The sequence below is a fragment of the Camelus bactrianus genome, chromosome 7 (genome assembly GCF_048773025.1).
Source record: "Camelus bactrianus isolate YW-2024 breed Bactrian camel chromosome 7, ASM4877302v1, whole genome shotgun sequence".
NCBI classification, from domain to species: Eukaryota; Metazoa; Chordata; class Mammalia; order Artiodactyla; family Camelidae; genus Camelus; species Camelus bactrianus.
The window spans coordinates 49,316,370-49,338,066 of NC_133545.1; the positions used below are offsets into that span (position 1 = coordinate 49,316,370).

At 34.7% G+C, this 21,697-nt stretch overlaps 1 protein-coding gene across 7 annotated transcripts in view; it reads right to left on the reverse strand.

Annotated features, from left to right (window-relative positions):
* Positions 1-254: 254 nt before the first annotated feature.
* HDAC9 (histone deacetylase 9) overlaps positions 255-21,697 on the reverse strand; it is an 819,260-nt gene continuing 797,817 nt past the window's right edge. For all 7 annotated transcript variants that reach the window (XM_074367374.1, XM_074367375.1, XM_074367376.1 and 4 more), the window contains one exon: positions 255-12,228. In XM_074367374.1, the coding sequence (XP_074223475.1) occupies positions 12,189-12,228 (40 nt within the window). In that variant the 3' untranslated portion in view covers positions 255-12,188. The remainder of the gene's footprint in view (positions 12,229-21,697) is intronic.

Sequence of the window (21,697 nt, forward strand, 5' to 3'; positions counted from 1 at the left end):
GGATATGATTCATAAAAATCCCACATCTTTTTTGTGTGCTTGTACATTCTTTTTTGAGGGAAAATGTTTTTGTCTCACAGCAATGATTCCTCTTCCTTCTCAGTAAGGACTTTTTAGTTGGAAAGATACCCATGAATAGTATATCCAAGGTATTCAAAAAATAGTAGCCAAAAATGAGAGAAAGATGCATGTCATTTAGCATCTAAAAAAACATGTAGCATATTCATTAAATCCCTTTTTCACCAGAAAGGAATGTGAAGCCTGAACTTTAACATGGCCGCAGTGTGTACTAGAGAGCAAAGAAAGGAAACCTCAGCTGTGTATGTCCCTGCCAAGCGTTAGCCCAGATCTTTCACTCTCTGACATGTGATGGGTATTTATTTCCCTGTCATGTTTTGAGAGAGAAGAAAATACTGCCCATGTAACCCTATCCTCATTTCCAAGGTCCAGACAAGGGGAACTCACCACTATTTCTTCCTCTTTTCGTTTGCTGCCAACAGTGAGATTAAGTTTACACACCCAAAGAAAGCACACCAGCACTACATTGTCAGAGGTAGTTCTCAGAGGGTACAAGAAACACCAAATAACTGAGAGTAGTCAAATCTCTGCAGGTGGCCTGTGTGCTTCTAACCTTCTCTCTTGAAGCAGCCACAAACCCTTTCATCCTTTTGGGCTTGTGAAAAACTATTATGGCAGTAGCCACCCATTACCCAGAGTGAAGAGTTCTTTTAAGCAATGGAATGACCAGCAGTTTCAGAAACTAAAGTGTCAATTTCATGCATATGAATAATGCACAGAATATCCGAGCTAATGGGAACCATACAGATTAGATATCCAATGTTCTCATTTCATAGAAAGAGCCAGAGACCACTTCTAATGCTGTCAGTGTGAAGGACCAGTTAAGCTGCAACACTTCTGTCATGAAGATTAAGAAATGCTGGATGAAATTTTCTTTTAAATGTATAGATTTGTTCACCAAAGCTAAAAGAAAAAAAAGCCTCCAAGTACCAGGAATGAAGAAGGCAGAAATAAGAAATGAAGAAATAAGAGTGGCAGGTGGGAGAGCTGACGCTGCCATTGGCTTGGGGTGGGGTTGTGAGGAGTTGCCAGCACAAGTAATCCACGGGCTTGTGTTTTAATACTTATGTAGAGACGGGAATGGAATGCTTGGGGCTTCCTGAGGTAGAGAGTTGAATTGGAACTGTGAAATTTGTCCTGTACACATATGTTCACAATGAATCTAGCATCCTTGAAAGGCTGCCCTCTAAGTGGTAGGGTAGACTTGAAAAAAAAAAAATCTGCCCACCAACAATAGAAAGACAAGGAAACTGGTAGTTTCTTGTGGACACTGGGTGGGAAAAAAGTTTCTCCTGAGACTTGGTAAGCCTGCACATAGATTTGTGATTTAAATTCATGTTAGTCGTATGGTCAAAGAACTTATAAGCAGCAAAATAAGCAGCAAAATGGTCCTCAGTGGTAAAATCCCTGGGATCCCTCCCAGAAGAAAATACAAAACTGCCCAAGAAGGATATGTCCTCGATCCAGATAACATGCAATTCCCACAGGTAAAAGCCTACTGAAAATGCATCCCCACTAAAAATTTTTAGAAGAGTAAAGAAACCAATATAAGCAATGCTTGAGTACTTGAGACCATAGAAAGCTCTGATAGGCATTTTAAACTAAATGTGTAGAGTAAGATTAATATATAAAATGAGAAGTATAAGCAAGAAGAAAAGGAGACACCAGAATAGTGGAATATTGAAAAAGAAGTGAATACATCTTTTAAAAATGAATAATGTGATCTTTGAAAGTTAAAATTCATAGAATAAAAATGCATAAAATTAGATCTTTTAGATTTGAGGAAATTATGCAGAGGGAAGCATAAAAAATGCAATGAAAAATGTAGAAGTCAAGCTTATGGATAAAAAGTATAGAGTGAAGCTTATCAATATATGTCTAATAAGAGTTATGTCAAATAAGAGAGAAGAAGGAACTAGGAGATAGAGGGAGCTATTATCAATCATAAATAACTTAGAATACCTGAAATAGAGGAAATAATTAAATTTTCAAATTTAGGAAACATACTGAGTCCCTTGCAGGATAAGCACAAAGATCATACTTGGTTACAGAAAGATCTTAAAAAATCTAGAGAAAAAAGAAAAATAGATTACTTTCAAAGGAACAATAATTAGGCCATTGCAGATATCTTGATAGTGAAAGTAGAGTAGTAATACAATAAAATGATGCTATCACAGTGCTGAGAAAAAATAATTGGCAACCTAGAATTCTATATACCCAGTCAACATATCATTTAACAGTGAGACTCCCCCCGCCCCCCCAACTCCTTATTTTAGATAGGGAAAGAGAGAGTTAATCACTCCAAGCCTGAAAGAATGAAAAGGGGTACATGCAAAATTACTGTGCAAAGCAGTTGACAAACATGATGAGACAGTAATTACTGACTTACTATTACTGTTATTGTTATAAATGGGAAAATGATCAGTGATATATAAAAATAATTGTTTTAAATAGGTTTAACATTTAAAACAAGGTAAAACTAAATACTAGACAGTAATGAGACATTAGATAAAATAGTGTATAGAGGAATCATTCTAATTTAAGACATACTCTGTAAGGAGAAAGTAGAGATGTGTGACTAAGATAACTGACTTTAAGTCAAGTAAATGATATGAGTAATCATGAAGATAGAAATATCATGTATAATTTTCCTAAAAGAACAGAAGTAGAATTGTTGAACTTTCAAAGCATTAAAGGGAGAAAAAAGTGAAGACATTAAGACCATGAGAAGACCATGAATTTACCCAGTGTCACAAGCTAGTTCTTTGGGGAAATGGTTCTGAAAACTCTTAAGTCTGAATTTCCAGTTCTGCATTATCTTCTCTGGGAAAACTCTGGAAATACATCAACCAGAATTGAATTTTCATAGAGGAAACAAGATTTATATATTTGCCTGCTTTTAAAATTGTTTCTTAAAGCTCTAAACACTTGACTCAGCTCTATCTCAACAAAGAGGGCAATGAGTTTTTAACACGGATTATAGTGCAGGGCTCCATATACTTTTCCATTCGCTTTCCATTGAGCTTAAAAGGAGTAATGACAAGAAGGGGCTATTTCATTGCATCTTTTCACAGCAGTCCTTTTATAAATACTAACCAATTGCAAGGCAGTGCTTATGGCTGTGTGGGATTGTTGGATTGGATCTAATCGTCTCTTGGAAGAGATGGACATGTATGTAACGATGAAATAAAAGAAGTTAGAATGCCTTTAGTTAAGTATGGGCTGAATTTTGAACTGGAGAAATTAAAACTTAAAAAGGGCAGGATAGGTTTAGTGGCACAGAGACCCATTATAAATACATTTAGTTTGACAAAGAAGGATGTTATAGTCTTATCAGGGTTTGGGGTCTGATGAACTGAAAGTACTCCTTATCAAGACCAGTGCTTTGAAAAATAAAAGAGGTTGGAATTTATGTTTCATTAAATGAGCAAATCAAATAAAGCAGAAATGGTTATTGAAAAACTTGATTATCTGGGACTTGCTGTACCACAAATTGTAATTGATTTAAAAAAAAAAAAAAAGAAATAATGAGATAAATGCAAATGACTGCAATTTAGAAAGCAGTTTCCAAGGGAATTTTTAGGATGTCTGCACATTGAATCTATCTTTCTAGTTATCAACATTAAATACTTTTAATTGAATGTTGACATTAAGGATGGTAGACATTCACGTTGAAAGGGACACTAACAAACACCCTAAACCACATCTACTCTCTTCATAGATCTTTGCCCGCATCTTCCTGTGAATATAGTTGTATGAAATTTAGACAATGAGTATTTCTTGAATGTATTCTATGTCTGTCTCTATGTCATAACTCTATGGAGAAAAAAGACAGGTCACACTTTTTTTTTTTTAAACTCACATCTGAGGTAAATTTTTTTCTAGAACTATATAAGGGGGAGCTTTGATGAATTTTTATATTTCTTGTATAGTTACATTGCCAATTTGCTTGCTATTCTCCATACTATTATAAGAATAATGCTGAATACACATGACACATAGTGGGCATTCAGTGAATGTTGACTACATTGAATAAAATAGTTTGGATCAAAGTGAAGTAAATGGGCTTTTTTTCTGGCATTTAAGTTTCAATTTCCTCCCCTGACAAGAGTTTTGAGATTTAAATGAGAACACAGGGTGTTTAATAACTATTAATATTTTTTATTTTTATAATAAAACAACTAAAACAAATGTTTAGCAAAGGAGAAAAATTAAAAGTAATGCCCTAAAATATACATTCTTAAAAGAAACAACCACATTTAACATGGATATAAAGTCTTCACATCCAATTAAGAAATCTTCATAAATATATAACTTATTAATAAACATTTTATTACATCATTAAGTTGATTTACTTTATCACATTTTAAGTTTTTAAATCTTTTTTTGGGAAAAATTATTTTGTGGAAAAAGCAAAATATATATGTGGGACTATATCAAAATTTAAATGAACTGCATAAGCGTTCAATACAGAATTAGTAGTGGCTTTTCTAAATACATTAAGATGTTTAAATTTGACTTGACCTAAAGGTAAGTGCAATCTTTTATTTATTTTATCTCCAGTTTTTTAAATATTTAAAAAGGGAATTCATTCATCTCTTTCCCTGAATCTTGTTTCCTTTTCTAAATGATATTTTAAAGAACAGCTATCAGTCTTTCCCAAAGTACTTATTAGGATATGTGGGAAATAATCCGTTTATGGTCAACTGGGAGGACCACAGAAATTGACATTGATATTAATCTTGCAAATCTGAGGAGTAATTATAATACTTAGAAGTATTTGACTTTAAACGTGTTAGGTGGTGAAAGAAATTCTTCAGACTTCTATTTTTATTTACAAATCACTTTAAAAATAACACTACAATATTCATTCTTACTTTTTACTTATACTCCAGTTTTTCAATTGCTATCATTTCACCACAAAAACTTAAAAGAAACAAAGAATCATGAAGTAACATTTGCAATTTGACAAATCTGATTAAACCAAAGGTGTTTACCATTGAAACCGATTTTACCCACCCATTGCATCTCAGGTTTACTTTCTGTTAGACAAAATATTACTGTCTTTTCCCAGAAGGAACCCAAACCATTGTCCACTGGAAACAGTCATGTTTTAGACTGTTAAACATTGCAGGGGGTTATAAGATAACAAAAACAAGTAGCGGTCTTGGGATAGATTTCAAGAGTTTTTGGAATATGTATTCTAAAGACATCTTAGGGTTCTTGGCTAGATTAAAGAAAGATGTTGAAACAGGGGGAAAAAAATGCCTTTTGTAACTTGTACTTACTGTACAGGCCTAGTCACAATTACCAGATCCATTTAAATGATAATTTAATAAAATTGTAAGGTTACCAGGGAATGAGCACATGGTCTGTTCTGAAGGTTAGTCATAGTTTTACAGTTAAGAAATGCTTTTCGTATGCCATCTTTGACACGCCATTTGGAGAGAGGACAGACTTTAGAGCTAGACAGACAGAGATAAGGATTTAATCTTAACCTCTTACTATCTGTAACAATGGGTAAGTGAGTGAGTTGGCCTTTACCATGCTCCCTGCTCTCATCTGTAAATGCAAGTGTAATACATGATGTAGGGGTCATGTGATGAATAAGATAATTTAGCTACAGTGCTCAGTAGAGTAACAGGCACATGGTTGGTGCTTAATCAGTGTTAGCTATTATTATTTATCTTCACCAGAAACACATTCAGTGAACAACTCTTTTTACTTTTTCTTCTTTTGTGAATTCTCACATCACTAAAAAGGGGATTTACCTGCAAGTAACCTTACCATTTTTTGAAAGTGGAACCATATATATAGCACAGCAACTTATAATTAGTAATATTTACTCAACAAATATTGACTAAATATCTAGTATTCAAAGTCTTTTGGTAGGCACAAAGGAGGTAGAAAAATAAGAACACTTTTATTTCAAATAGCTTTTATTCATACTAGGACTAGAGGAAAATCTAATTCAGTAGAAAACACAAGACAAGAGGAGATCTTTCATACTTTTTGAAGGAGAATCATGACATTAACAACATCAACAATAATTCGGAGCACACCATTGAATTTTCCATTCAGTATTTTCAAATACAATAAAAAAGGACTCAGGAAGAAGGCAAACAGTCCATCAACATGTTCAACAATGGTATTGTTATTAGGAATTGATCCTTTGTTAGATAATATTTTTCACATCTGGGGAAACATCACTGGCAGCACAATTTTAAGAAAAAAAGTTTGGCAACATGTATTTTTCTCAGCAGCTCTGGATGACAGATTTTGGTGAATGCTAGCCAAAAAAATTAAGGGCAAAACCACTGGTGCACAGAGGACAACAAACTGATCTTATTACAGAAACAGATATCAGACCACAATAGAAAAGACATTTTGATTTTACACTAAGCTAGAAACTCCAGATTATTGACATACACATCAACAAACCCAGTCTAGAGTGTTTAATCACTAGAGTGATAAATACTGGTTTCCTGCCTGCTCTGCCCACCTTATTTAAAAATATCAGGATATTTGCTTTCAAATGACACAAACTGCTGAGGCTATAATCGACAAAACGATCACTCACTTTTAACAGCATGCTTGTTATGCCGGCCACCACTGAAAGGATGATTTCATATAACCCGGACACTGTGGCGACAGACACTGACCATTGCTTATCCAGAAAGAGTGTGAGACTCTTACAATTCAGGAAGAGCATACAGAGATTTCTCTTAAATCTAAAAACAATCTCTGCATACCCAAGGAAGTGCCATTCCTCCTCAGATTTTAGAATTCTTGTTTCCTTAAATTATTCCACTTCTACTCAATTTTAAGTTAATAAAAGAAATAGTCAGGAATTGTTGCAAGATCTGTCAAATGTCATAAAATGCCAACTGCAAGAAAGGGCACCACAATGAAGCCTAGAGGACATGACCACAATGTCCTCAAAAACATTTGACCCTCCTTATTTTGATGTTGCAACCTTCGCCTCTAATGTGCCTAAAGCCCAAACAGAAAAATAAAAGGACTCCAATTTTCTTTGACAAATCTGGAAATATCTTACTTCCAAATTATATTGACCTAAAATTTCTCTTTTGCAGTTTTGTTCTTCAGGTTGGAGTTTATGCTTGTGGGTTTGACTCACAAAACATATCCTAAGGGCAAGAAAAGAATGTGTACAATCTTGCGTGATAACTAGCACAGCACAATTAGGTAGTAGCAAGAACAGAGGAAAACTGTATTTGAGACGAAAGGAAATATTCTGTACTAATAAAACAAATGCCAGGTCCAAAGTAGTAGACCCAAACACACAAAATTGATTTATATTTTAAGATAAGAATAGTAAAAAAAAAAAAAAGTCAAGTGGTCTTGAAAAGGAAGTGATAACAAGGAAGATACAGAGTAGTGCCTACTAGAGTTTTTATATAAAATGGCAAGAAAGAAAGTGAACCCAATGGTGTCTCAGAAAATAAGTTGCCAACCTTGTTTCTAGTTAGGAAACATAGAGATTTAAGAAATTATTGTCATGGTTTAGATGTGGCAATTTGGTTTTGGCAATTCGACAAGGGAAGGAGAGAAGGGTGGAGAAGAGGTTGTTGGTTAGAAGGATTGGCACTACATGGTGAATTCACCACGTGTTTGCTAAATGTTCCAATTTGAGAATTAAGATGGCTTGAGAAACTGTTACAATGCTATTACTTGGTCACTGAGGTCAAATCAGAGCAGCCCCAGATCAACAGTCTAAAGTTCACTTATTTTTAGTATATTAATAACTTACTCAGTTGTTACATAAAAGCAGCCAGGTATGTCATAGAAAAAATGAGCTGTAGTTGATTTGGGGAAGTCCAGCTCCATAGTCCTGTGTGAGTATACCATGTTCATCTAAAAAAATTATCCTCTGGCCCCATGACAATCATTCTGTGCTTCATGAAGCATTTGGTGGGGGGAGGGTATAGCTCACTGGTAGAGTGTGCACTTAGCATGCACAAGGTCTTGAGTTCAATCCCCAGTACATTGGTTGAAATGAATAAACCTAATTACCTGCCCCCAAAAACTAAAAAAAAAAAAAAAAAAAAAAAAAAAAAAGAAGCATTTGATGGGGTAAAGCAAGCTGTTAGGAGGCAAGGGCTATGATTTTCAATGTAAATATGACTAGGAAAAGAAGCCACACATAGGCACTTCCATATTTTAGTGAAGCTGTTGATGAAGATGATGTAATACTCATAGAATACTTCATTCAAAAGGCAGTAAATACAAACTGCTGCTGGAGACCAAAATATACTGGTGTCCTTGGGGAACATAAGACATATTTGATGATGATCATGACCATGCTGAGATCAGTTTTGAAGACAATACTAAAATGCCTTCATTTCTTAGCATAGATTATCTGATTTTCATTTCTTTTGAAGGTGAAAATGCCCTCTTTAAGGAATGGTTGAACAGGTGTGTAGTGGCCTTTTTTTTTTTTTTTTTTAAATTTTCTCAGTAAGTCAAGTGATTTCATTTCTCAAGCAGGAAAAGAATGTTTAGATGCTGCTAGAAATGACGATGCAAACTCTTGACAGAGTGATTATTTCAAGCTCAGAATGAATCACTTTTAAGACAGAAACCTTTGGTTTGTTTGTTTTGTCTATTAGGCATTTAATACTTTCATTGAGAAATATTGAGTAAACTTTCAAAAGATAAATAGTAAAAAATATTTAAATACATTGTCCTAAACAATGCTAAGTTTAAGAAATAAGTATAAAAGTGCTGACTGAAGAGAAATTTTCTCCCAAGAGAACTTCCACATGGTCATTCTATTTTACTTCCATATGGAGCCTGTAAAGAAACCCAGTAAATTAAAAAATCTTTAGGAATGACCTTTGGAAATAAAACAGTCCTGAATTGTTGAACCCTGTAGTTTCTGAGATCTTCCTGTGAGGAGATGTCCTGCTTTCAAATCCACCATGTTGTCAGTGAGAGGTGGGTGAGAGTTTGCAGAAGGTCACCGTCAAAACTGAAGGCATGATTTCAGTTCGTAGGATTTGTAATGAAAATGTGATTTATAGTAGTTTTTCATAAGTATCTCTGTTTTCTTCAAAAGCTGACTCTGTCTCCACTACTGATGTAAGTTTGTTAAAATGTTTAAAAATATTTCATCTCAAAATATTCTCATTTACTAAGCAGTGACTAAATAGCTTCTATTAACATTTGAGGTCCATTTTACTTATTTAATAAAACTGTCTGCTTTTCAATTTAATATAAAATGCTAGATTATACTATATAAATGAGAAAATTAATTTTCTTTTTACACCTATTATCAAATCTTATTAAATTGAACTCCTAGCATTGTTTACTGATAGATTTCTTAAAAACCTTTATTTTTTATTCATCATTAATGAGTTATTAAGAGATTGTGAGAAAGCCAGTGTGATTATCCTTCAAAGCATGTATCAGGAAGAGATAAATTGTTGATAATGCTTACAGAGAAGTGTTTCTAATACTCTTACCGCGAACTATTGTGAGCAATAAAAATTAAATGTATAAGTGAAGAAAACTATACCAAGTGAAACTACCCTTTCAAAAAGCACTGCTCTATCGCAAAAGAAGTGCTGATATTCTCCAAAAGCCTCCATTCTGTTCCTGAGGGCTACCATACATCTTGTAACAGTATAATCAAAAAGCACTGGCATTCTGTTCTTAAAACTACATTCAGCTGTGATTAATCCTTTTCCATAGTTTATCTCCTTCTCTGTGTATCCTGAAAACTCTGTGACCAACTGGGTACTGTATCACATGGAAGAATGTGTGATTAACTCATTAATGTGTCATGTTTTAAATCTAAATAACCATGGAGATGTCCTAGTGACTTGGCTTTATCAGACTGATAGCTGTGCATAAGTATGCAGCAAAATTACTGTAGGAAACCAGTAAATTAGTACCTTTGCATTATATTGTTTCATTTTCTTATTCAAAATCTAAAAAATATCTGGGAGGACTAAAAGTAATAATAGAGATTTGTAATTATGAAGTTGATTTTTAAAAGTCACAATTCTGTTTCCAATTACAATATGGTATAACTTTCCTTTTTAAGGGGGGGGGGGTGTCTTTTTTTTTAAGCCTTTGGTTTTAAGTAAGTCTTCTCAAGCAATTACAGTAAAAACAGCAAGAGTTAGCAAATATGATTGGCATGAATTTCTCTAAAAGTATCATGAAAAAAAATCATTACTATTGTGAATCTAGATTGACCTTACTCTTATGCAATGAAAGTAATTTTTAACTAATACTGAGTTACATTCCATTTTAGATTTGCCATTTCAAAGGGTGTCTCAAATTTCTAAGATGTTAAACCAAGTATTGAGCCATTTTTGTGTATGTAATAAAAGTCTTTAAAATTAAAATGGTAATCCTAAAAAAACCAAATGCATGAAAAATATGGTCTGACTGTATAACAAAAGGGAGTTATATAATTCTACTTGAGTGAAATCTTTCATCTTTGATTTACAGGTTAGAGTCCTCTTTAACTAAAACCATATTGTTCCGTATCTTTCATATCATGGCCTTCCCTAAAACCTTGTTTTAATTAAGGTTTCTTTCAGATTTCTGAATAAAAGCATGACAATCTTCACTTATGGCTTTAATATATCCTTTGAGTTAGGAAAATATATGAAAAGAAACATCGACTCTTTGAAAGCATTGTCAGATATTAAATACTGCGAGGTATTATACACCAGTGTCTTTAGGTGTTTGAGTTATGCACTGAAATAGAATTTTGGGAGGTGGGGGGATAACCTACTTATATTTAGTAAGTTGCTTTTAATCTCAGAAATGTCCTTTATTTTTAGCCTTTGACCCTAAGGCAACATGTGTAGAGGTTAAGTTCTTGTTGCTTTTTTCACATGAAGGCACAACTTCAAGGTTAACTCAATTCAGGGTGACTTCAAATAGGCAATGCCTTCATTAACACATTTCAAAGATCTAAAAATTCAGTGACATTGCGTAAGTCATATTCACCTCAGTGGTTTCACAACCAAAGAACACATCAGACTAAGCAACTGTGTTAACCTGGAAAGTAAAGAAATACTCAAAGCTCCTGAGTAATTGGGGAGATTATGGATAATCCTTTTTTTTTTTTCAAATAGGAAGGAAGGATGAAAAGCAAGAAGAAAGGAAGTGATGGAAGGCAGAAAAATAGAAGTAAGAGAATAAGTTCCTGATAGATGTGGAGCAAATTAAGATCGCCTTTGAAAAGTTACGCACTTTTCAAAGACAGACACAGAAAATCCTCTGTGGATCATACGCTCAGAGCTACTGTCATCAGAGCGAGGGCTGTGTGAGAGGGGGTGAATCCAGCGCACATCTCCTGGGTGTGAGAACACGGAGGGGTGCTAGGGAAATAGGGTAGCTTTCCTCAAAAAAAGTGACATAAAATACTGCACCATTGTATACAGTGTGTGAGGCTCCTCTGGCATTGGACTTTGAGATACAGCATAGTTTATTACAAAGCCTCAGCCCGGTTCCTCCATTTTGAATTTTTACTAGCAGGAGTTGAACCCTGTGTTAAAACAAAGGCCAAAAAACGAAACAAAACAAAACAAAAAACCCCTGTGATCTGTCGGGAATTGCTATCTGTTCATCGCTGAAAGCAAATCCTGTAAACAATTTAAGACTGTTTGACTAAAAATTATCCAATTAAAAAAAACTGATCAGAATGTCAGGAATGAGTATTTCTCAGGTTTTGCCCCCAATTTTGCTGGCTGTCATAGCATCTGTAATTAACAGTATCTAATGGCTGTATTGGGTGTTTCTAGTTCATACGTTGGGACAGAGAGTGGGTCACCCAGCATATTAAAAGCACGCTGGAAGCAGTTTCTTCCAATCGTGGTTTACTGTAACTTTAGAATCACAGCGGTTACTTTTAAGGAATCTTTAATGCCCTTTCAAGTCCATCCAAAGAACAAGTGAAGCTGCTGTTCAGAATTTTGTGCCCAGTGTTTATGTTCCATCGAATCTGTGCCACCCAGGCAGCAGACAAGACATGTCTGAGGGTGCTGGGGGGGTAGGGTAGGGGATACACAATGATGTCACATACAGGAAATATCGGGGGTGGGGCGGCTGGGGGGGGACTTGGCACTTCACAAGGCTGGCTCCTCTTCCATAGGCTCACCAGCAGTTCTGTAAAAATAAACAGGCAATCAGAATACGGCATAAGAGTACACAATGACATTGTAGATTTTCATGCATAATCAAAGCTGATTTTTCAGCCCTCTCTGATGTTTATTTGTGTTATTCAGTTATCCATAAATAGCGTTTCTTTCCTAGGAACTATAAACAAATGTCAAGTGGAAAAACATTTTCGATCCAAGCAATCATTGGAAATGTTCCTGTTTATATTAAAACATGTCAGAATATTTTATAGCTCTAGATTCCAAAATGTACATGTTTTGTGTCTACTACAGTCCAATAATTTATTGAAAAAATTAACTATGATATTTTATTTTAGAAGCAATTGCAGTGATTTCCTATGGAACCAGTTTTCTAACGAGAGCAAAGGACCCAGCTAGCTTCTGGAGGAGACGTACCAGGGCTCTGGTTTTTGCTTCTGTTCTTTCATAACTGGATTGGCTGCCTGCCGGAGGCATTTCAAATCAAATTCTGAATTTGATTAGCAAATCGCTGCTGCAGACCCAAGATTTTTACAAGAAATGCACTATATGGTAGTATGTAAATAGTTTTTATTCGGCATCATCTGTGGGGTGTTCTGCTTGGGCAAAACCAAAACTAATTGCTTGAAAAATTATACTGGAGATTTAGCCTTAATTTAGTAACACTCTGAGGTGTTTTAAGGCAAACTTTTAGAATGATTTTTAATTTAGTCAAAAGGACAAATTGTAGTAGGAATCCAAACACATGAAGTAGCTGGATTGTCGAGGGAAGAAGACTGGGATTTGAAATGCGGGGAGACTGGAGTACGAGTCCGAGCTCTGCAATTTGCTAATGTCGCAACTGCTAATGTCGCAACTATACTTTTGTGAAGCTGGGGTTTCAGGTTAAAAACCGTGAGAAAAAGGATGTTCCTTACAGAACTAGTGAAGGTTAAAAAAAAAAGAAAAGAAAGAAGGTAAAATTGACTTCTAAACAACACACATTGTGAGACATTAGTTATTTAATACTTTGGATTCGTCATCTAACATACGCACAAATTGTGTCGAATGCTACACAGATACAGAGTTGTGCCTGTGCTACCATAAGGAATCACAATATTTGGATGATCGTTCTCTCTGGGTGTCGAATAATAGGTAGGTGGTTTTAATTTTCTTTTTCATATTGTTTATTTACTTGCCAGTATTCTATAATGAATTACTTTTATATTAGAACAAATTTCTATGTTTAGAACATTGTTGTTTATGAAGACAAATGAACAATTTAGCCATGTTATTTCATAGTTCTATAAGGAAAAAACCCCGATATTTCTATATATCTATAAATAAAGTAGTTGCCATTTTAATTTAGCATTTTATAATAAATTTAAAACACTGGAGGAAAGATTTTTAACCATAGAATAGTAATAAAAAAGATTTTTATGCATCTCTAAGGAATGGGAAATAGTAGATATTCATTATTTAATGTTAATAAAAAGTGAGAGTTCCAAATGAACTCATATGGAAATACTACAAAAGTAAAAAATCCTTAGGAACTTATGCCTGTCCAAGAGTATACTGGATAAGGAGGTGGTGAGAAAGTGGTTAGAGTTGCTATTATAAGATAAAAGCTATTTAAATGAGTCGTATTCTATTAAAATCTTTCCAAACTAAAATTATCAGCATTTCCAAAAGATTTTAAATTAAGGAAAATATTTAAGTAAACTAAACTAATTTATAAATAAATATGCAAACTTATTTACATTTTAGAATACATGGATTACACGGGTATAGAATCCTCAAACTAGATAACTCCAAAGAGACTGAATTTTCCTATTTTTTCCCAGCTTTATCAAGATATAATTGACAGAATATTGTGTAAGTTTGACATACAGTGTGATGATTTGATACATTATATATATTGTGAAATGATTATCACAGTAAATTCTTCACCTCCCATAATTACCATTTTGTTATGGTAACATTTAAACCTTACTCTCATAGCAAATTTCTAGTATACAATAAAAGTTGTTAACTACAGTCACCATGCTGCATATTAACAGAACTTATTCATCTTTTAACTGGAAGCTTGTATCCTTTGACCAACATTGTTCCTTCTCCTCTGCCTCCGAGCCCCTGGTACCTACTGTTTCTGTGAGTTCAACATTATTTTTTTCCAGTTTTATTGATAAGTAATTGATATACCTCACTGTATAAGTTTAAAATGTACAGCATGATAGCCTGATTTACATATATTGTGAAATGGTTACCACAGTAGGCTTACATCCATCATCTCATATAGATACAGAGTTCAGTGTTTTTAGATTTCATGTATAAGTGAGATCATACAATATTTGTCTTTCTCTGTCAGTCTTACAGCATAATGCCTTAAAGGTGCACCCATGTTGAACCTTCTTTTTTGTGACTAAATAATATTCTATTGTATGTGTATACCACATTTTCTTTATCTATTCATCCATCACTGGACACTTAGGTTGTTTCCTTGTCTTGGCTATTGTAAATAATGCTGCAGTGACCATGAGAGTGGAGATGATCTCTTCAAGATAGTGATTTTGTTTCCTTTGGATATATACCAGAAGTGGGATTACTGGACCACATGGTATTCTACTTTTAATTTCTTAAGGAACCTCCATAGTATTTTCCATAGCAGCTGCACCAATTTACATTCCCATCAACAGTGCACAAGAGTTCTCTTTCTCCACATCCTCACTAATTTGTTATCTTTTGTCTTTTTTATGCTAGCCATTTTAACAGATATAAAGTGATACCTCAATGTGGTTTTGCTCTGCATTTCCCTGATGATTAGCGACGTTAAGCATCTTCCTATGCACCTGCTGGCAGTTTGTATATCTTCTTTAGAAATATCTATTCTGGTCCTTTTCCTGTTTTTTAACCCAGTTATTTAATTTATTTACTTATGTATTGCTACTGAATTGTATGAGCTCCCTATACATTTTAGAGATTAACCCCTTATCATAAATATGCTTTCAAATAGTCTCTCCTATTTCATAGGCTTCCTTTTCATTTCGTTCATTCTTTGGCTTTGCAGAAGTTTTTAGTTTGGTGTCATTTTACCTGTTTATTTTTGCTTTTGTTGCTTTTTCTTTTGTTTTTGTATCCAAAAAACTCATTTTAGAGACCAAAGTTGAGATTTTTTTCCCGATGTTTTCTTCTAAGAGTTTTATAGTTTCAGGTCTTACATTTAAGTTCTTAATCCATTTCCAGTTAATTTTTGTGAATATAAGATAGGTCCAATTTCCTTCTTCTGCATGTGAATGAAAAGTCTAGTGTTCCCAACACAATTTATCAGAGATTATTGTTTTCCCATTGAGTATTATTGACTCCCTTGTCAAAAAATAGTTGACAATACATATAAAGGTATATTTCTGGGTTCTCAATTCTGTTCCATTGGTCTAGGTGTCTGATTTTCTGCCAGTGCCATATTCTTTTGATTGCTATACTTTTGTAATATAGTTTGAACTCAGGACGTGGGAAGCTCCAGCTTTGTTCTTTCTCAAGATTGCTATGGCTATTCAGGGTCTTTTGTAGTCTGATTGAATTTTAGGATTTTTTTCCTATTTCTCTGAAAAAATAACATTGGAATTTTGACAAGAATTGCACTGAATCTATTAACGACTTCAAATAGTTTGGATGTTTTAGCAATATTAACTCTTCTGATGCATGAACATGGAATATCTTTACATTTATTTGTGTCTTCAATTCCCTTCATCAGATTTTAATGTTTTTGGTGTATAGATCTTATTTTGTATCCTGAAACTTTATTGAATTAATTTATTAGTATTAACTTTATATTTGTTTGTTTTGAGGGGAGTAATTAAGTTTATTTATTTATTTTTAGTGGAGGTACCAGGGATTGAACTCATGAACTTGTACATGCTAGGCATGCACTTTACCACTGAGCTATACCGTCCCCCTCAGTATTAACTTTTTTTTTTTTTTAGTGGAGTCTTTAGGATTTTTTAATATCCAAGATCATTTCATCAGCAAACAGATAAACCTTTGTCTTATTTCTTTTCTTAGAGGGCAGACTTTCAACTTTTTACTATTAAGTGTAATGTTAGCTATGGGTTTTGTTTTGTCATATATGGCCTCTATTTTATTGAAGTATTTTCCTTCTATACATAATCTGGTTAAGAGTTTTAATTATGAAAGAATGCTGAATTTTGTCGACTGCTTCTTATGTATCTTTTCAGAGGATAATACGATTTTTACCTTTCACTCCATGAATGTGGTATATCACATTCTTGCAGTTACTTGCATACATTGAACCATCTCTGCGTCCCAGGGATAAACCCCACATGATCATGGTGTATGATCTTTTTAATGTGCTGTTGAAATTAGTTTGCAAGAATTTTGCTGAGGATTGTTGTATCTGTGTTCAGCAGGGTTACTGACCTATAGTTTTCTTTTCTGGTAGTATCCTTATCTAGCTTTGGCATCAGAGTAATGGCTTCATAAAATGAGTTTAGGAGCCATAGATTTCCTAAATCAGATTCAGATGCAAATGATCAAAAGGGGAGATTGTCACCTACCCCAAGGCCACAGGCAGATTACTAGAATTCTGGGTCCCAAGCTAAGTCTGGGAGGCAGCTTTGACAGGTAATGCCTGACAGACACCATTTTCTGGGCTGGCCCTGCTCCCTTCTCAGGTTCTGGGTAGGAGGGAAGAGCAGGCTTTCAATTTTTTGGATGAGTTTGAGAACTGGTGTTAATGTTCTATAAATGTTTGTTAGAATGCACCAGTGAAACCATCTGGGACTGGGCTTTTCTTTTTTCAGAGGTTTTGGATTACTGATCTAATCTCTTACTTGTTATTGGTCTGTTCAGATTTTCTATTTTTTTCATGAATCAGTCTTGGTAGGTTGTATGCTTCTAGGAACTTATCATCTATTTCTTGTAGGTTGTCCACTTTGTTGACATATAATTGTTTATAGTAGTCTCTTATGATGCTCTGTATTTGTGTGTAATCACTTGTAATGTCTCCTCTTTCATCTATAATTTTTTTGAGTCCTTTTTTTCTTGGTAAGTCTGTTTAAAGGTTTGTCAACTTAAAAAATCTTTTCAAAAAACCATGCCTTAGTTTTGTTGATCTTTTGTTTTTCTATTCTCTTTTTTATTTATTTTTGCTGATTTTAAAGTAGTTTTTCTTTTGTTAACTTTGGGGTTAGTTTGTTGTTCTTTTTCTAGTTCGTTAAGTTGTAAAGTTAGGTTGTTTGAGTTTTTTTTTTTTTTTTTTTAATGTAAGCATTTATTACTGTAAGTTTGCTCTTAGCTCTGCTTTTGCTGTGTCCCATAAGTTATGTTTCCATTTTTGTTTGTTTCAAAATAATTTGATTTTCTTTGATCCACTAGTTGTACAGGAGTGTGTTGTTTAACTTCCACATATTTGTGAATTTTCCAGTTTTCCTCCTGTTATTGATTTCTAGTTTCATACCATGTGGTCATAAAAAGTACTTAGCAAATTTAAAATGATTGAAATCATAGTAAGACTTGTTTTGTGACCTATCATATGACCTATCCTGGAGAATGTTCCGTGTGTACTTGAGAAGAAAATGTATTTTCTTGCTGTTGGATGGAATGTTCTATATGTCTGTTAGGTCCGTTTGGCATAAACTACAGATCCGGTCCAGTGTTCCCTTATTGATTTTCTGTCTGGATCATCTACCCATTGTAGAAAGTGTAGTATCTATTATTATTATATTATTGTCTATACTATTCCCTTCAAATCTATTAGTATTTGCTTAATGTATTTAGGTGCTCTGATGTTAGGTACATATATATTTAAAATTATTGTATCCTCTTGATGAATTGATGACTATAATAATGACCTTCTTTATCTCCTGTTACGCTTCTAGACTTAGTCTATTTTTTTCTGATATAAGTATAGCTACCAATGCTCTATTTTGGTTTCCATTTGCACAGAATACCTTTTTTATCTCTTCATGTTGAGCCTATGTGTGCCCTTAAAACTAAACTGAATCTTTTGTAAGCAGCATATAATTGGGCTTAGGGTTTTTGTTTTTAATCCATTCAGGCACTCTGCCTTTTGATTGGTGAATCGAATCCATTTACCTTTAGAATAATTATTAATACTTAATGACTTAATATTTATTGCCATCTTATTCATTGTTTTCTGGCTGTTTTGTATTTCTTTTATTCCTCTCAATGTTTTCCTTTTGAATTGATGATTTTCCATAGTTGGTATACTTTAATTCCCCTTTCTTTATCTTGTGTGAATGTACTATTAAGTTTTGCTTTGTGGTTACTCTGAGGCTTACTTGAACACCTATAACATTGTTATATAGGTATACACAGTCTAATTTTAACCTGATAACAACTGAACTTTGATTGCATATAAAACTCTACCCTTTTACTCCTCTTCTCTGTATTTTATGTTCTTGATATTACAATTTACATCTTTTTATATTGTGTATCCATGAACAAATTATTGTAGCTATAGATATTTTTTAATACTATTGTCCTTTAACCTTTAACCAAGAGTTAAATGTTTAACATATTCTGGTTGGCAGGTTTTTTTTTTTTTTTTTCCTTTCAGCATTTTGAATATATCATCCCACTGTCTCTTGGCTTGCAAGGTATCTGCCGAGAAATCCACTGATAAGCTTATGAGGGTTCACTTGTATGAGAGAAAACTTTCGTTGCTTTTAAAATTGTCTGTTTGACTTCTGACAGTTTTATCATGAGTCCTGGAGATAATTTTGGCATGAAATTTTGGGCTGACCTATTAGCTTCATAAACTTGGATGTCCAGATCCTTCCTCAGGTTTGGGACGTTCTCAGCCATTATTACTTTAAGCCTTCTTTCCCTTTTTCCTCTCTTCTCCTCCTGGGACTCTAATAATTCATAGGTTGTTTGTTGTCTTATTGGTGTCCCATAAGTCCCACAGGCTTTCTACATCCCCTCTTTATCCTTTTTTCTTTTTGCTCCACTGACTAGATAATTTAAATGATGTGTTTTCAAGTTCATTGATTCATTCTTCTGCTTGCTCCAGTTTGATGTTTAACTCTATTGAATTCTTAGTTACTGTATTCTACAGCTCCTAACTTTCTTTCGGTACTTGTTTATGTTTTCTATCTCTTTCTTGAACTCATCATTTTATTTTGATATTGTTTTCCTGATTTTTGTTAAATTGTTTATCTGTTCCCCTGTAACTCTCAGCATTTTTAGAACAATTATTTATAATTCTTTTTCAGGCAGTTCATATATCTCCATTTCTCTGGGGTCAATCACTGGGAATTTACTGTGTTCCTTTGGTGGTATCAGGTTTCCCTGACTCTGTGCTCCCTGTGGCTCTGGGTCTGGGGCAGAGGGGCATGATGTCTTGTTGGCTCAGGCCTCTCAGGTCCACAGCATTGATAACTGTGGTCCTTGGTGAGTACTCTGGGGGGATGGGGTGTCTAGAGTGACTTTAAGGGTTTTGGGGGTCAAATCTTCTTCAGGTACAACAGCTAGGGAACAGGGCAGGCCACTGTAGTGGGTGGAGCCAGAGGTTCACAAACACATATAGTGGCAAGGGCTGGGGCCAACCACAGGTGCAGTATCAGCTGTAGGGGCACTGGCTCTTGGCACGCACTCCTGTGATTGCAGGGTCTGTACATGGCCTTATGGCATTGGCGGCTAAAGTTCGGACTCAGACTGGCAGAATGCAACCACATAGCTGGAGCAGCTAAATGACACTGAGGCCAGCATTGTAGGCCAGTGATAGAAGTCAGGGCCAGATGTGGAACCCAGAGGATTTGGCCTTGGCTCTAGAGGTGCATTCCCATGGCTAAAGCATCTCACCACAGGTGTGACCGTGACAGTACTGTAGAGGTTGTGATATGAGTAGACCCAGGGGTGTGCAAGAAGAGGTAGCTGAAGTTGAGGTTCAGGCCAGGAACAGGTTATATGGCTGAATCCCGGCCCTCAGGCACTTTTGGGGGGCCTTGGCTTTCAATATGGACTTTCACGATTGCAGGGTCTTGCCAAGAAATAATTACCAAATGTCTATTATGCACCCCAGCTCTGTTCTAGGTACCAGAAGTATAGAGGAGACATAAGAAAGTATAACCAAAGGACTTGATCCAATTTTTGGACTGATGGTCAGTGAACATCCTCCAAGAAGAAGAAATGATATTTGATCTGAGATCTAAAAGGTAAGTGGAAGAGAACTGGGAGGCCAGTGTAGGGTCAGTGAGAGGAGGAAGACAAGCTAAATATTCCAAACAGAAAGAGGGTATGTGCTAAGAAGGCCTGATGTGGACATGAATATGCCTCTGGAGAAAACTTGAAAGCACAATGGGGTATCATTACATACTCACTAGAAAGGCTCAAATTAAAAGACCAGTTATAAAAAGTATAGGTGAGGATATCAAGCAATCAGGACTATCATTCATTGATGGTGGGAATGAAAAGTAGCATAGCCATTTTAGAAACCAGTTTGGAAAGTAAAACAGTGTCCCTATAACTCAGTAGTTCCACTCCTAGGTATATACTGAAGAAAACTGGATGCTTGTCTTCACAAAGTAAAATCTTGTATGAAAATTTAATAGAGACTTAGGTTCCTCAAAAAATTAAAAATATAATTACCATGTGATCCAGAAATTACATTCCTGGGTATATATCCAAAAGAATTAAAAATAGAATCCTGAGGGGATAACCGAACACTTACATTCATTGAAGAATTATTCACAATAACCAAGAGGTAAAGGTAACCTCAGTGAATGGATAAATAAAATGTAATATATACACACAATGAAATATTAGCCATATGAAAAAAAGATATTTTGCCATATGCTACAATATGGATGAAATTTGAGGATATTATACTAAGTGAGTTAAGGCAATCACAAAAAGGCAAATACTGCATGATTTCACTTGCATGAGGTATCTACTATAAAGTAGTCACATTCTTAGAAAGTAGAATGGTGGTTGCCAGGAGCTGTGAGGAGGGGGAAAAGTAAGTTGTTTAATAGGTACGGAGTTTCACTGTTTCAAGATGAAAAAGTTCTAGGCTTATATTGAACAATGGGCATAGAGTTAACACTAACTATTGTATTGTACACTTAAAGATGGTTCAGTTGGATGAAATATCTTTTTCCATCCTCTCACTTTCAATCTATGTGTGTCCTTCTTCCTGAAGTGGGTCTCTTGTATGCAGCATATTGTAGGTTCTTGTTTTATTATCCAGTCAAATGATCTTAAGATTTATATGGAATCATGAAAGACCCAGACTTGCCAAAGCAATATTGAAGAAAAAACAAAGCTGGAGGAACAACCCTCCCAGGCTTCAGACAATACTATACACCTACAGTAATCAAAACAGACATATGGATCAATGGAACAGGCCTCTGGTCATTTAATCTTCCAACAAAGGAGGCAAGAATATACAATGGAGAAAAGACAGCCTCTTCAGTAAGTAGTGTTGGGAAAACTGGATAGCAGCATGTAAATCAGTGAAG